The 16387-nt window shown below is 35.6% G+C and overlaps 1 protein-coding gene across 3 annotated transcripts in view; it reads left to right on the plus strand.

The window, feature by feature from the left end:
* Positions 1 to 16387, plus strand: part of LOC136028506 (E3 ubiquitin-protein ligase PDZRN3-B-like) — a 47617-nt gene that overhangs the window by 25909 nt on the left and 5321 nt on the right. For all 3 annotated transcript variants that reach the window (XM_065706352.1, XM_065706358.1, XM_065706364.1), the window contains one exon: positions 10212 to 10374. In XM_065706352.1, the coding sequence (XP_065562424.1) occupies positions 10212 to 10374 (163 nt within the window). The remainder of the gene's footprint in view (positions 1 to 10211; positions 10375 to 16387) is intronic.

Raw genomic sequence — 16387 nt, forward strand, 5'->3', positions numbered from 1 at the left:
TGACTTGATCTGACCTCTTTAAAAGGAAATCAAAGAAGGGCGGTTGCTATAATTATAACATCTAATAGAAGTGGTTGTTAGATATCAACCAAAACTAATGAGAAACAAGAGCTATTGTTAGGAATTTGCCTGTGTGGAGAATAGAATTGGGGGGGGGGTAAATTTTATGCGCGCTGATTTCTCGTTTATGCATTTTGATTCCCCGACTAAATTGGACAACCATGCGGGGAGGGGCGTTGGCACCTATCTTCTTCTCATGACGACTGTTTGAACGCCTCGTCCAACCTCAACAAAACTCTGGTAAGTAAAAGCTAGTATCCTGAGTATGTCTGTCAGTAGTTCGGTTTGTGAAAGCCTTTGAGAGGCAAGGGGATGGGGTATGTTTTCTCCACCTGTTAATATAAAAGAAGTTGATATGATATCGATTCCTGACCAGGCTCGATAGGAAGTGAAAGTATATGTTCTAGTTTTGCATTTTCGGTCTGGTCACGATTGGACCTCACAGATGAGAAGGATTTCCACATTGCTGTTATCAGTATATCTGATGCTCTTGTTCTTGTGATAAGGGGTTGTTTAATCTCGATTGAAGTTAGTCAGAAGTGTAATTTAACATGGTATTTCTGCTATCTTGAAGTCAGGGACTAATTTGACTTCTGTTGAGGACCTCTAAATTTTTGTCAACAAGGTATCTTCCAGAAGACGATGCGGTGTCTCAAAGGAACGTGGTGGGAAGGAAGATCTGCCAGTCTATTTGTGTCATTTGGCATCCTACCTCTATGGTGGGGAGAGGGCTCCTAGATTCTTGTAATAGGACTGCTCCGCAGAACGGATCTTTGGATCTAAATGAAATTTAACGAGGACCGAGAAAGATTTTTACGCTTTGCCTTTGCATGTCCGGATCTGATCGAACTACTGTAGGAAGAGGGATTCTGAAATTTATGCTATTATGAGATTAAGACTACCAGAAAATGTTATTTAATGTCAGTCAAACTTTAGAATTGGTAGTTACTAGTCACCTATTTGTGCTTTTAGGTAATCCACAGCCAAATTAACTCTTGTGGAGGGAATACAAAATATTTCTATTTTAGTCTTTGGGGTTGTCAGATCTCAACCAAACTTGGTAAGAAGGAACATCTAATTTGCCAACTAAATTCTCGTGCGTTTCTTTGGGTGAGATGGAAGGTTTTTTTTCAAGTCTGTAATAACTTATTTCTTGAATTGCTTTAATTTCAAGGAAAATGTACACTGCAAAATACAAGCTTTCCCCCCCTGAAACAAGAGTCAAACTTGTTGTTCCATTACTCTGTCGCAACGCATGACTCATAGTTGATTCTATACTTCGGGGATTTTTTACGGTGGAGGTCTAGTTTTATCTATGTGTGGGCTACTAAAAGTGGGTAGCTTGCCTTGGTGCACTGGATGGTTCAACCAAACTCAAATACACAAATCGCCATCGGTGTCTATTACCCATTAGTTTTGACTCCTTAGCGAAAATTTTCTTTACTTTATCGCTTACTGTAGTTAACCTGCTACTTACTATTCACAGACAACTAGGAGGCTTATCAAAAAAAAATTATTGTATTTGTACATTAAGTCTTGGGAGACTAAAAATTAGTACGTACATGAAGTCCTGGGGGATAACATTTTCAAATTTGTATCCTGGGTGTAGGAATGTCTTCGGTATAGCCAAGACCTATACCCAAAGCCCTCAACATCCCCTTTATTGGGAATGTCTTGTGTATCGTGAATGCCTTGTTTTTATGGAATAGGCTAGGTATAGCCAAAACCTACATCCAAAGGCTTCTCTTTCCCCTTTACAGAGAAGCCCTTGGGCATAAGGAAAGCATTGGACAAAGGGGATGTCTTTGGTATAGGGAAGGCTTTGGGAATAAGAAATATGGAGCATACGGAACGGATATATTATTGAGGCATTTTCAGGGTAGCGATAAATCATCACTGTCACGCCTCAAGTTTGTATCTGACATTCTTCCGAGAATAGCTTAATCGTCAGCTTACCTCCCCTTGAGAAGAGCTTAGCCATCGACTTTTGGCTATTATCCTGGAATTACGAAAATACCAGATACGACTTATAGACGTAATAGCGACGAAAGGCCCTGTGTATCCTGTCACAATTTCATTTTAGGTTTTCTTTTCATTCAAATTCTTATGAGATATTAAAATGGTAGGATATACTTTAGGAAGATTCAATTAATGTGTCAATAGAAACAAATTTGTGGCTTCACGAATCTTTTGTAAATAGAGCAAACTGGAACGTGTCTAGGTGCCGATTTGACCCTCCGATTTAAACCAAATTAACTGAATGGTTTCCATCCGAAGTGCAACAATGTACGCTAATCCTCCCTTTGAAAATGCTCGCACCCTCCGTTGCCGGAAGCCAACTGTTTTATTGGTTTAAGCAAATGCGAGATTTATTCTGCCTTTATTGTAGCCTTTTAAGGCTAAGGCTTAGCTTTGGGCCAAACCTATCATATTTACATGTGTCCCTGTCGATTTTCATCAAAGAGATTTACTTTAGGCAATTTAGGGGAATTAGGAGTTTATTATGGATTGACTTGGAAGGAAATGACTGCTTCTTTATTACCCAGCATTACTGATTTTGTCTGTTCTGCTTCTGTTTATTATTAGATATGAAAATTAAGACGGCAAGTATTCGTCTAAAGTAGAATTGAAAATCGATTTTGAGTCATCTTTTAGGTAGAAAGCTGGATGAAACTATATTAAAAACTCTAAATATGTGTAATAAGCGGGATTGGGGCAACAAGCCATGCATGCCAAACTATTGATTATACATTAATATAATTGCTGAACAATAACTTATAAACGTTTCAAACTCTGTTTTTAAACAATTTTTGGCCTTTTACAAGCGATTTTGAAATACTTGAATCTCCCTTGCCTTACCTTATTGAAAACAACTATTAACCTGTGCCGTGCTAGTAGGGCCGTATCCAAAGGGAATGGGACCATTAGGCTTGACCCCCTCCCCCTTAAATATTTGTCCAACTTGAAAATTGATCATGATTGCGAGATAAAATGCTGTTTTCCCTATAAGTTTTCAAAAATATACCTCCATCTCGTAAACTGGTCTTTATAAAAGGAGGCTAAAAAAACACTTAGCCCCCCCCCCGCTGAAGAAAATCATCGATTCGTTCGTGCATGCTAGGATATTTCGGCTTATGTTTTCTGTAAATATGTGTGTCAAAGATATGTTTTTTTATGTATTGCGAAAATCGAAAGAAATACAATATAGGAAACGCACAATAAATGGAAAATTTACATGCTTTAGGGGCACGAGCTATGACTTTTCTACCCTAGAAACAAGTTTGTGGGGGAAAAAATACGAATATCTGCAAGTTTTGTTCTGAAACTGGTTTTCAAAACCAATTATCAGTAGCCTTTTGAAGGTTACCCAGTTTGACGCATTTTATTATTAGAGTTACTGAAACAATCAACTGAGTTCTTTGGGTAGGCTGATGACTTGTATCCTTTTCATTTTAAAATCCTGTTAAACGTAGGCTATATGTTTGCCTGGCCTACAGGTACAAACATCACCGGAGTATCTAAGCCCAGCCTTTCTCCCAAATTTCATGATTTGCTTGTTTATTTTCCATAACTTCCTTTGCTGTTTTAATGAATCTGCCTATAATCGAAATAGATTCCTGCATAAGTGTGTCTTCCCTACAGAGGCGGGCTAACAGGAATTTATTTCCGGGACAGTGGAACAAAACGAAATAGATATGCCCCGTAACCCCGAACGCTTTAAAATGCATAGCGCATCTAAAGTAAAGAGTAGACTTTAGGACAGGAGTCTTGGTTTCCCAGCTCTTTTACCTGGCTACGGCACTTTTCTGTATGCATAGCTGAATATATTATCAATAATTACTAAGGAACTTTATATCTGCTTCAATGAGTCACATTTCCACTAGGGTGGTGCTTTTATTATCTAACTTCTAGCATATGGTTCACATAACTTAGTGTCTGAAGTGACCGTAACCAATTCTTCTGCAAGCCTAATATGATTGTTTGTGAATAGCGATGTCGGCAAAACTTCCAATAAACTTAATAGTGCCTCCATTTGTGAAGTAATAAATGACAAGCCGTATCACTCAGGGTGAAAAATAAAATTAAACCTGGTCTTTTTTAAAGAACAATAGATATTCATTGGTTGAACGTGTCAATATGGCTTCTGTCTACTTGGGTTGTTAGTCCTTTAATGGAGTTTGGTCCTTGAATAAATGTTTGAAAAGAAAGGCTATAATTACTAATAAAAGGCGTGTGTCCCTATTTTGGACTTGGTAAAGAAGTATATTTGTATGGACTCTTTTGGTATTTTGTCAGTGAGGATGAACGTCTGTATCGATATTGCAGCCATGTTATGGAAGTTTCTTCTCGACTAGGATTCATTGCAAGAGATAAGAACCATGAAGGCTCTTAACAAGGCTGTGCCAAATAAGAAGGTTAGTTTGCCCCCCGCCTTTAGAATTCAGCTATTTGACCGTTAAAAAAATTTCTTATTGACTTCTCCCCTTAGAGTCAATATTTAGGGTGCTCATCAAACCCCTTGCCAAATTGAATTTACTGTCTTATTCTGCTTTATGTACGTAGCTTGCATATTGCTATAAAAAACAATCAAACCACAGGCATAATTGATTCGTCTTTTGTAATAGTATTTAAGTTAGATACAGAAACTAGAAAGTAATTATAAGTAAACAATGACCTGAGAAAGCGTTAAAAATCGTAGTTGACTTATAAGAAGGTATTTTAAAGTCGTCAACAGGAATGCCATTGGTTTTATCTTGACTTCTTTTTTACGAACTGAGTATTGTGATGATTTGCATGACCATCTAAGCTATCTTACTACAAATGTTCAGCTTTATAAGTTGCCGCAATAAACAGAAAGTTTAATTTGAGGGGTGTAGGTAAATGGAACCTAAACAATAGTATTAAAAACGTAATTTTTGCTATAATGAGCTATGGAACTGACTCTTAAGTAATAATATTTTTGGTTTTGTTAAGGATTCTTTTATCCCATGCTCCTTTAATATCAAGGTGAGCTAAGGTGTACAGGTTGGTAAGGATTAAGGAGTAACAGAGTTATAGGCTTCTTAAGGAATATGGAAGGGGAGTAACAAAATATTGTTGTTACTCCTGTTTCCTTATATTATTTCCTGACAAATTATATATTGACAGGCCTATTTATACTTGTATTAGACATATCACCCTGGTATTTAGGTATGTTTTTGTGAATTCGATTTTGTATTGAAAATGGTGCCTTTATTTGAATCCTGATTAGCATTAAATCACAACCCCATAATTTTAAATAGTTTTACCTGATGTGTTACATGGTATGATACCAAAACTACATTATCAAAACCTGATAGTGAAAATAGTTTCCAATTCCTTTCCAAAATCGAAAAAAAGATAATAAACCGTTTTCAGTTGCAAGATTGTCTCCAGTTTGCATATCGGGTGTAAAGCTTAACAAAATTAGTGAAAAACAACAAATCAATAACAGTGTCTTGATTTTGAAGATTTTGTTCTTATTAATATCGAAGGGGTGAAATACGAGACTAGTTGCTTGATTATAATATTTTTTCGCAACATGCGGCTTAAATAATGTGAAATCTTTTGAAAATTCATACAATTATGCAATAAAAAGCACATGCTATTAATATCAAGTGTATTTCTACATCTGAACTAAAAAGTGCAAAAAGAATAGGCTATGCATCTAGGCTACTCTCAGACTCTTCTCTGTCTCAATTACAAACTTCTTCCTGTGGATTGTTTTTAATATTTTTTTGGACATATTCATGTATAAGCGCTTTAAAATTAACAACCCTTTAATTTATCTTTTTAGTTAGTGGTAGATATGGAGATCTTATTTGGTCGAGTCAATAAGCAATTTTTGTATACAAATCAAATAATTGTTGCAACCAGAAATTTATGTTCTGGCTGTAAATATATTGATATTTCTTTTCACTTTTTTCTCGTTCCGCTCTGTTGAAAAACTTACAACAACTTTCCTCGGTTGTAGTATAGAAAAAAACCCCTGTATCCATCTACAATAAATTATTAATGATCTCCCAAGATAAAACGCTAAAGTCAAGTTTTAGAAACACTTCTCTGTCCAAAAGTACCAACAAGGGTCGAAAATAAACTATTCAACGATATTCACAACCTTAATCAAAATGCTAGGGAGAGGCAGTGGACGAATAAGGTTGAAAAAGGTATTTTAAAAATAAATACATCCAGTCGTTGAATTCTAGCTTTGAAAATTTATTTAAGTCCATCACAAGAGAATTTCTGTGAGAGGACCGAAAAAGTATAGAGAATACATGGAGAATTTTCTCTGTAAGTCACAAGACTGATGAAAATCTGCGCCTAACAGCCCACAGAGGACCATCTTCTTTTTCTTCCTTATTTTCTACAGTCAATAGTTATTATCCACGCTATTCAACTTTTTCAGCACAAGTGTCTAAAAACAAATTTAATCAGTTTTATCTACGCCCTTTCCCCTTTTGTGCAGTTGTGAATCTCAGTAAAAGGGGGTTCATCATTTAAATAATTAACTATATTGGTATAATTTTCGAGTTACCCAGATAAGTTTAGCTATTTCTCTGGCCCAGGGGGGGGGGTTGGGTATATTATCATTAGAAAAATAATACATTCTTTTTTATATAGTTACTTTTAATGCAGTATTTTCTATAAATCTATGAACTCCCCTTGAATCCCCTCTGGATTTGGGAAATCCTTTTGAGCCCCAATGTAAAGAAGCCGGTTACAAATGTAAGATATAGCAGATTTGAATGTTTTGTGGTTGTGGGATATTCGACAACGCTGAGGTTGCTATACACCTATGCAAAGACCAAGACTGACGTACGTTTTAGGCCTGTGTTAATAGAAAAGTTTAGTCATGGCCGCCAGTTTTTCTATTTTCTGAATGAAAATTGGCTTTTGAATTGCATTCATTTTTAAAACGATATTTGAGCTTCATTTATGATTAAAAACTATTGCGTTCTATAGAACTAGAGCCGTTCCTAGGGCTGGTGATGCCTGGGACAAAATTAACTACAGCACCCCTCGTGACTCAAATATAAACAAAAAAGACAAATCAAAGTGAAAAATTGGACAAATTGAGCAATCTCCCAGACGCGGTGCCCTAAAGCCATGGCGCCCAGGGTAACTGTCCCAGCTACCCCTCCCCTAGGAATGGCTCTGTATTGAACCGTTCAAATTTTTTAAAGTAAGGATTCTGAACAGTCATGGCATTTCTCTTTGTGTGCTTGTGGCTAAATGATTCGAGTCATTTTTTTATTTAAAGGATTAAAGTTCTAAAATCAAGTTTGAGCTTTGGCTCCTTTTTTCAAAACAGCCACATTCATTAACTATGAGTTTTCGTTTTTATTATGTGATTTCTTGTTTGAAGTTGTTGCGTTCCAATAAATATCCCTTATCTCGGATTCCCACTATCTGGGAAATTTTTGTGGAAGCCAATGTGACAAAGGTGGAGGAAACGACAAATTTAAATGTGTTGTGGTTATTTGGTGATTGAAAAGACGGAGATTACATACTCTTATCTAAAGGTCAAAACAGATGTACCTTTTTAGGATAAACCACTTTTCCAAGAGACAAACTACATGATGTTGATCAAAGGTAACCGTGGGATAGTTTTGGTTTCTCGTAAATTCTTCTTAAAAATGTTACACCAACTGCCTTGGTCCTAATACCAAATATCTTCGAAAAGAGGAGTTAAACTCTCAAGCCTCTGTTATTATAGTTCAACTTGTGTTCTGATAAATACGTGTCTTTTCTTGAGCCGTATGGACTTTCTAACTTTGTTTTTCTAACAAGCTGTGGAAGGGCTTCCAGTAAATTTAAGATTTCCAAAATAGGCCAAGAATGACCGTGTCGAAGCTTCTCGAAACATTCATGCTAATTATGGTAATGGAATCACCAGCTACTTCATAAAGTCAAATTCGTTGGCCAGCTAGAGATTGTAAAGAAATATATATATAAAAAAAAAATCTGAACGTCTTTTAGAAATTTGCTCATGTTTTTTTCCACGTTCCAATATTGAATCTGAGCTCTTCATTAAGCTATGCAGTGAAATATACGCGTGAATCTCCATACATCTTAGTTGATATTACATGAAAAAGTGACGTTGCCAACGCCCATACGTATCATTCTTGGGTTTTTCTGGGATGGTGTTTGTGTGCAATTTTGAAAAAAAAAGTTGTCAAGATATATGAGAATATACATTACTTCAAAAATATTAACGATTTCGAGACTTGGGAAATAGGAGTCGGAAAACCTTGTGTCCCTGTTTGGAGCTGATGGCCCTTCCATTCTCATTATTCTTTGTTTTTGTTTAAATAGACGTATATGTGGCCTCGATGAGCTAGATAAGGGTAGGTCGGCCATCAAACCTTACAATTTCGACCCCGGTCCACCCACGTTTCTCAGTAGAGGATGGCAACAAGCCTGGTATCTCGTTCTGTAATGGCCACAAGAAAATGTTTGAAGGGAAGCTTATTGAAGTGAATTAGCTAATAGAACTGCAAAGGGTGATGAGTTTTGTTAGAAACATACATTATGCAAATATTCTATACTTTGTCATCAACATTAAAAATGTTCATAAGTTTGCTAAAAACAGCAATATTACTGACACTGCCGTTATTAGTGTCAATGGCTGTTCATCATACTGTGTAACCCTGTTTCGCTTTTCTAGCCTGCAATTCAATAAACTCTTTGCTACTCCAACCTGTCTGATGTTTTCTGTCCTCCCCAGTATAAATCCTCTTCACCCTTTGCAGTTTCGCAGCTATTTAAACATCCGTTGACATCGGTCATTTTTTTTACCAAATCATTTTTAAAATCATTTTTACCGATCATTTTACCAAATCATTACCAAATCATTTTACCGATGTCATTTTTAAAAATGACATCGGTCATTTGTTTTACCAGTTTCTTTGTAGTTGAACGCAAAACTGTAAGTTTTCTGTTCTACTGTACTGTAATTTTGAAACTGAATTTTTTATTCACCCGTATATTCAGTAATAGGAGTGGTTAGACACGATGATAAACTTTTTCTTGTAAGCTAGTAAGTGACATTCACACTCATATGCAATTACCAATAATTGAAGCTCGCTGCAGTACTAATTTGTCTTAGACCAACAAATCTGCGCACGCTGCTACTCCGCCCCAGTCTTTTCAAAGCTTTACTCTGTACACTCTCCCATGAAGTTCTGATTTTTTTTAGTTATTCGTTATGACCTCTTCCAAACCCCTTTGGGGGGTTAAGATGGACTTCAAATAAATCACCTTTGAAATTAAATTTTAAATCCAAAAAATTAATATGTGTGCTAATTAGAATACAAAAATTGTAGAAGGCATAAAATAAATGTTTTTGACGAAAAATTCAAGCTAAAGTAAGTGCACTAATAAGGTTTTTGGACATTGGTGACTGGTGTTTACCCCCCCTGAAAATACTACCTTCGGAAATTAACTCTCCCCATCAAAAATATCAAATTTTTATGAGTTTTTTTAAAGCTTCTTTTGTATCGCCTCAAAAAAATCCCCGCCCCCAAGAAAAATCCTGGTTACGGTCCTCGGTACTGCAGACCAATTTCCACCTCCACCCAGAGAACTGCGTTGTAAAAGTTTAAGTGGCTTTTTAAGTTTTGTAATTTGTCCATTGCTTACAGATAGCACTTATTATTGGGAAGCATAGGCTACGGATATCGGATATTTTTCGTCTGAGGAGTTTTCTACAGGGGGGATTTTCAGTGGGGAAAAATTTGTGGGAATAATTTTTTCAGCGGGGATGTATTTTACATGGGGGGTGGGGTAATGCCGTGAACCGTGGACATTATGGGAAAGCAATGTCTCTATTTATTTTCGTAAGGCAGAGAATTTAAAATCAAATATTCGCATTTTTTTTCAAACCTTCACGTTCCTGGAAAAATGTCTGAACCCCCTCCCTTTCCCCCTTAGAAATATTTTTGCACCCAGATCTTACTATCTATACTCTTTTTATTTAACGTATATCTATACTTTGCGATTACAGTCATATTGTAAGGAATGGGTGGCGAATAGATTGGAAAGCAATTACTAATGCAGCTTCAAGTATTTTAAACCTTTAAAACTTATTAGAATGACCAATCGCTATAGATTATAATTCGTGTAACTTTTAGGTTAACGGGCATGACGTCTCCAATGTAAGTCACGAGGAGGCTGTCAAGGTTTTCCAGGAGGCCCAAGAGCCGATTATGGTTGAAGTATTAAGGCGCTCTTCGTCACCAAATGACCCACAAGGGAAAAAATCGTCCATTAAAAGTAATCCGAGTAGTTGTGAAGGTAATTTTTATCATTTTAGCTATTATTAGTCTTGGCTCTAACGTTCATACTTTGGACGAGTAACTATAGTGTGCTGTTATTTTGTTACTATATTGTGCTATATTGTGGTTAAAGATCTAAAATGCCAAAAGATTTAGTAAAGAAGACATCACAAGTTCCTTTGGCAGATCACTAGTACTAAAAAACACTAAATAAAAGACCAGCTTCAAAATGAAAGATGGCGACAAGAACCATAGAAATATTTTAATATGGAACGTTCCAAAATTGATGTGCTGATTCAAAATTTTGGGAGAGGGAAGGCGGAGGTTAACGTTTCATGTACTTTTAATTTTTACGAAAAAATTTTCCTCATGAAAATGTCCCCAAGCAGCTGTAAATCGAGGAGTATTGCAAGAACGGATCACCCAACTTGTTAGTAGACCGTTCATTTTTATGTCAGCATATAGCGCATGTACTATAGTACTATATGCAATAAAGGAATAGGAAAACTTTTAGTTTTTGAGACCCATTTTGCCAATAGCAGTTTTATAAGTTTTAAGATGAAAATTTTCATCGAAATTGCAAAGGATTTGCGCGGTGTTTATACTGGTGTGGTCAACTCTTTCGCCGGGACTCCTTGTAATCCAAAAAAGACATGTACCATTTTCCTAATTTTTCAGGAGCGTTGAAAACCAAAGTATCTTAACTATTTCTGTAGTCATAAATAAAAGGAAACCACAGACCAAAAAATAATCCATTTCTTGATAATCTCTTTTTAGAAAAATTGTCAAGTATCTCCTTTTTATTATCAGGGCAGCTGATTTGATTTTGCAAGGATGGTTTTGTATTTTGCGTGAGCATTTCGAGACAATATGACATTTATTTTGCTATCGTTCACTGTTTTAATAAGTAGATTTGAGAGAAAGAGTCAAACTGTAGCGCAAAGAGCGGGGCTTTGATGAGGGAACAGCCCCTTTCATATAGGGAGTAATTTCTGTTCGTTCTAAGTTTTAATGTCGGTCCTTACTTTCAGTAAAAAAAATTGTTTATTTATTTCATTTAATGACAGAAATGAACACAACTACGGATATATTTACTATAAAGGCATTTTGATTTAGGCTCCTACTTTTATGATACAGTAGATAGGGTTTGTAATGCAGTACATATGCTCATTCGAATATATGCATGCAGCTATAGCAATTTTTCTTTCTTAAAAACAGGTTTGTATTTGTAATCTACGAATCAACGAATAAATTATTGGTGTAACTGATGAAGGTGTCTTCGGTTTGAGGGAGTTTTCATCTGGAGGTTTTTTTATATTTTCGATGATTAGTTTTTAAAAACATTTCACAATAAGGAGTATTTTCAAGAGATGTAAAGAGCCATATAAACATATTGGATGAGCATATATTAAGTCATGTAATAATTCAAGCTCATGATATACGGAGATTGCAATCAATGAATAAACGAAGCCCAAAACGGACAACAATTAAAATGAATAATCGCACCAAAGATAACGGTTACTGCTGTGGATGAATAAATGAATCCTAAAATAAAGATTGTCACGAACAAATAGAGTTAACGCCCCCTTAACCTTCAAAAGGCCAGAACGTCATTTGTGCTTTACTGAAAACGATTTATACTTCAAACAGCAGTTTTTTTATTTGTCATCATATTAACAACACAACAGCCAAAATTAATATCAGAGGGCTAATCAAGGCTTACAAATAAGAATGGTACTGCCTCCTCTCAGTCCTTCTAAACGTCTTGAGTTTTGTTTGTGTTTATTGAAAACAGTATATATTTTCAACAATGGGATTTTATTTGTCAAAACATCGACAAAAGAAAAAAAAAATCCATAACAATCAACATTAGTGGGAAAAACTAATGGAAGTAGAATTTTTGTTTAATTCTATGACAATATTAGTTCCTGGAAGTCAATTTTTTGATTTTTCAGTGTTTAGACCTACAATTATAGAAAAAAAATATTAGGCTAATATTAAATATTTTGGTTTTAGTATAAGTCAAATGACGCCCAGTCCCTTAAAAGGTTTAGGGGGCGGTAGCTCTTCTCCGGTTTGTGGTAATTTCTGCTTGTTTTATGTTTGTTTCGATTATTAATCGTTCGTTGTAATTTCAGTTTGTTTTGGGATTTATTTTAAAACTTTGGAAACTTATTTTTTTGACAAATGTTTTTTTAGCCTGATTTTTGTTATTAATAATTATTAAGAGTTACTAGGAGTTAATAGAAACTGATATTAGGAATTTTTTAAAGCTTTGATGTTCAGAAATTGTTCTGATCAACGGTAACAATTTTTGAATGATAGTTTTATGGTAGAATTTTGGGTTCACGAAGGTACCAAAAACTTTGTCTTTTTTTGGGTGGGTGGGGGTGGGTGGGTAACGATAAAAGCAGTTTTGAGAGGGCAATAATAAGAAAACAAATTTGATCTGATAGTGCGAATAAGAAGTACGGGGAAATTCAAGAAAATATAGGATTTGAGTGGGGGTGAGTCCCTCTTCAGGTACGCCACAACGTGGGCTGATAGAGGAGACATTAATTGTTGGAATTGAACGTGTAAATTTTTATCTCTTTTTGGGCTGAAGCTATCTTGACTCCCTTCTTGTTTAAATCCTTGTGTGTACACGTATCCTAATCTATAGTTTTATTAAAAAAATTCTTATATTCAGTTTTGTTGCAAGTGTTGGTTCGTTTAAAAAATGCATGTCAAGGTCATTTTTTGAAAAAGTTCTGTTTTGTTATCTTAAAGAAAAGACATTCCGAATCAATACAACCAGTTTTGTTTCCTTAATCATTTATGTAGAATTGAGTTGGTCCTGGAGGTTTAATTGAGTTGACTAAATGGCCTCAAATTTTAAAATAGATCAGTGGAACGAAAACTCGAACCCCACCCCCTAAGAATGGATACAAGTAAATGTTGTCCAAAAATTTATTATGCTCGTTAAGATTCTTTCGCTCCAGTCTAAGTACCCTGAATGTTTCACGCCAATCCGTGAAAAACATCTTTGACCTATCGCAGTGTTTCAAGAATAGACCTAACCTGTTTTTTCAATTTTTTTTTTCTTAGGTTTGTTTGATCCAGTATGCATGCCCATTAAGTTACTAGCTGATCAGAGACAAAATAAATTTTTACCTATTTTTGGCGTTAAGAATCAACATAACGATTTTTTCCATTACTTTTGCTCTTATTGATATCCTCTTATCTCTGTCTACGGCCCATTTTCATTCGTCACATATAGATACAACCAATATTGAAGATATTTTTTGTTTCCATAGATGTTCACCTGACCCTGTTTACATGCCGACAAACGTATCAGAGACGAAAATAATTTCCTGTCCAGCCCATTTTCAAGTTCTAAAGACTGATTCTGCAAAAAAAAAAAAAAAAAAAAAAAAAAAAAAAAAAAAAAAAAAAAATGTAAAATTTGTTTTCTGCGAATGGGTCCGTCTGACCCAGAAACTTGTTAGTGTCATTTCAAGCTGATTGGAGAGACAGAATGTGTGGTCACATTCTGTACATCTCAAATCCTTAGTGTTTTTGGTCAAGAAGAATAAAAAATATTCATGAATCAAGTCTCTGGGCTGAAAAAAAGCATTACTGTCGCAGCTGATCGAAAAAAATTCATGACATTTGAGTCCCCTTCCCCTAGCGGCTATCTAAAAGTTTTAGCTCAACCCCTTCTGACGTTCCTGAGTTATTACAAATAGGCTAATAGTGCCAAGGGACTCCAGAATCTAGGCGGATCAGAGACAAGGATTTTTTGGCCTCCATATCCCCTATTTCTAAACGCAAAATAGGAAATCTGTGTACCCCCTCCCTCCCTCCCAATATTATAAAAGTTTCGATTCATACTTATCATTATAGAAATTTTGCAGATATACCATTTTGATAACCTGGTTACATTGTTTCTTTCGACTTACATCTGCCCCCTCCTCTCCAAATTTGCGGTCCAGTTAGCCATTATTACTTGGAAATGTTAACTCGGTCCCCCGAGCTGTTTCTGTGATAATGCAATTATGTTATCATGATAACCTGGAAACAATTGGTCTCCTTTGGTTTACATGTTACTTAATCGACAAAAGGGGATTCTAGTTCTACAGGGGCTCATAGTGCTAAAATGTTTAAAGAGATTAGGAATCCAACCTATAGACCTTCCCCTTCCCTTAAGTCAAGCTTTGAGGTCTACTTTTCCCCAACACTCTGTGATAGTTTCAACGTCATATCCAAAGCTGTTCCTAGGACATTGAAGATAGGCTTTTGTCTTCACCTGGTGACAAATAACGTCTTTTATTTATATTGCTAATTAACTGGTGTTAAGGTTGGGTTGGAGAAAAAACTTTTAGGCCTCCTCTCTGCCTTCTCACCTGAAGTCAAACATGCGGTCCATTTGGCACCGATAACACCCCTTGAAGTTTTGAACTTGATGCCCTAAACCATTCCAAAGATATGGAAGTTTTAATAACTTCGAACCGCATAGTGTCTTGTGATTTACCTCTCTACTTAGACGTGAATAAATTCTAATTTCTATAGTCTTATAGTGCAGAAATATTTTGGTGGATTGGAGACACCGAGAGGTGATGTTGACTGGGGCATCCAATTTTATGGGGACAGGTAGGAAATGGGTAGCATAGAAGGGCATGGGAGGGACACTGGCTTCTCTGTAATCTCATTCGGCCCTTAGAAACAGTACTAGAGCTTTCAGTTTTGAATCGAATCGTAGAAACATCAAGCTTGTACGACCACCTCTTCCATGGAAAGTGACTGGGAAAAAAAGAAGTAAAACAGAATACCTGAAGGAAGGTATATGGGTAGTATGGCCCTTTGCCTATGCTGCACTAGGTCTATGCCTGTGATTCTCTGACCAATTTTTAGTTTCCGATAAAAAATATATTTATGAAGGATTCATATCGATTTTATCTCCCAGTTCTGTCCTCTTCTTGTAATTTCCTCATTTGAAGTAGATAATGAGGTTCCAGTGGGACTTATTAAGTCACCATGCTTGATTACCTGTCAAAGAAATTTCAATCTAATTTAGAATTCACTGGTTTTCCAGAACGCTTAGAATTCCAGCTGAAATTGAGATGAATTGCAAGCGGTTCTTAGGTTCTATATTTTCAGTTGAGAAAGGGGTGGTTTCCTAGTCCAAACTTGATTAATTCTCTATTGGAAGGCAATGAAGTCTTAACTTCTAAGTAAGCGTCTGCAACTGAATCCCAGTTTGTCTGTGATTGAACTGACGCCAAATATATTTTAGAGGGTATTTCTTATATTTGAGGATAGCAAAAAAAAAAAAAGAAAAAAGAGGTCTTTGTCTAGGAGAGGCGTTTTCTGTAGAAGCTCGAAGTTTCTATACTTCTGTAAAGAAAATTGTTTTGAATTTTGTCCTTTTGTTTGTCTGAATGGTTAAAAGAAATATCTTGTCATTGATTGTGAATATTTCCATTTCATCCCAATTGAGCCACAATGATATAGGCGCAATGCTCGAAAGATTTTGATAAAATACAATGAAAGGGAAATCCATTGTTTCAAGAATATGGTCTGGTGAAATTCTTTTTAATCATAAACTGGGGAGTTAAAAAAAATGAAGTATGCATCCAGAATCGGTAGGAAAATGTAATCATTTTGTTTAGTTAATTAAAAATAAATTAATCCATTCAAAATGAAAATTTTTAATTTCGTATTAAATCTGAAGAAGATTACAAAATTTAAATTTAATTTATTCTTCTTTTATTTGGGACTTGAAAAAGAAAAAACAACAGGAGCCGACATTTTTTTCTGTTAGAAAACAAGTTTTTTGAACTGAAAGTAAGGAGTGACATTAAAATTTAAAACGAGCAGAAACTATCGGTATGTGAAAGAGGCTCTCCCCTCAACGCCCCGCTCTTTATGCTAAAGTTTGACTCTTTCTCACAACTTTACTTTTTAAAACAAAAAAAAACTTTAGTGTAAAGAGAGGGGTGTTGAGGAGGGGATAGCCCCTTTCATATACGGAATAATTTCTGTTCGTTTTA

The sequence above is a fragment of the Artemia franciscana genome, chromosome 1, assembly GCF_032884065.1.
Source record: "Artemia franciscana chromosome 1, ASM3288406v1, whole genome shotgun sequence".
NCBI lineage: Eukaryota > Metazoa > Arthropoda > Branchiopoda > Anostraca > Artemiidae > Artemia > Artemia franciscana.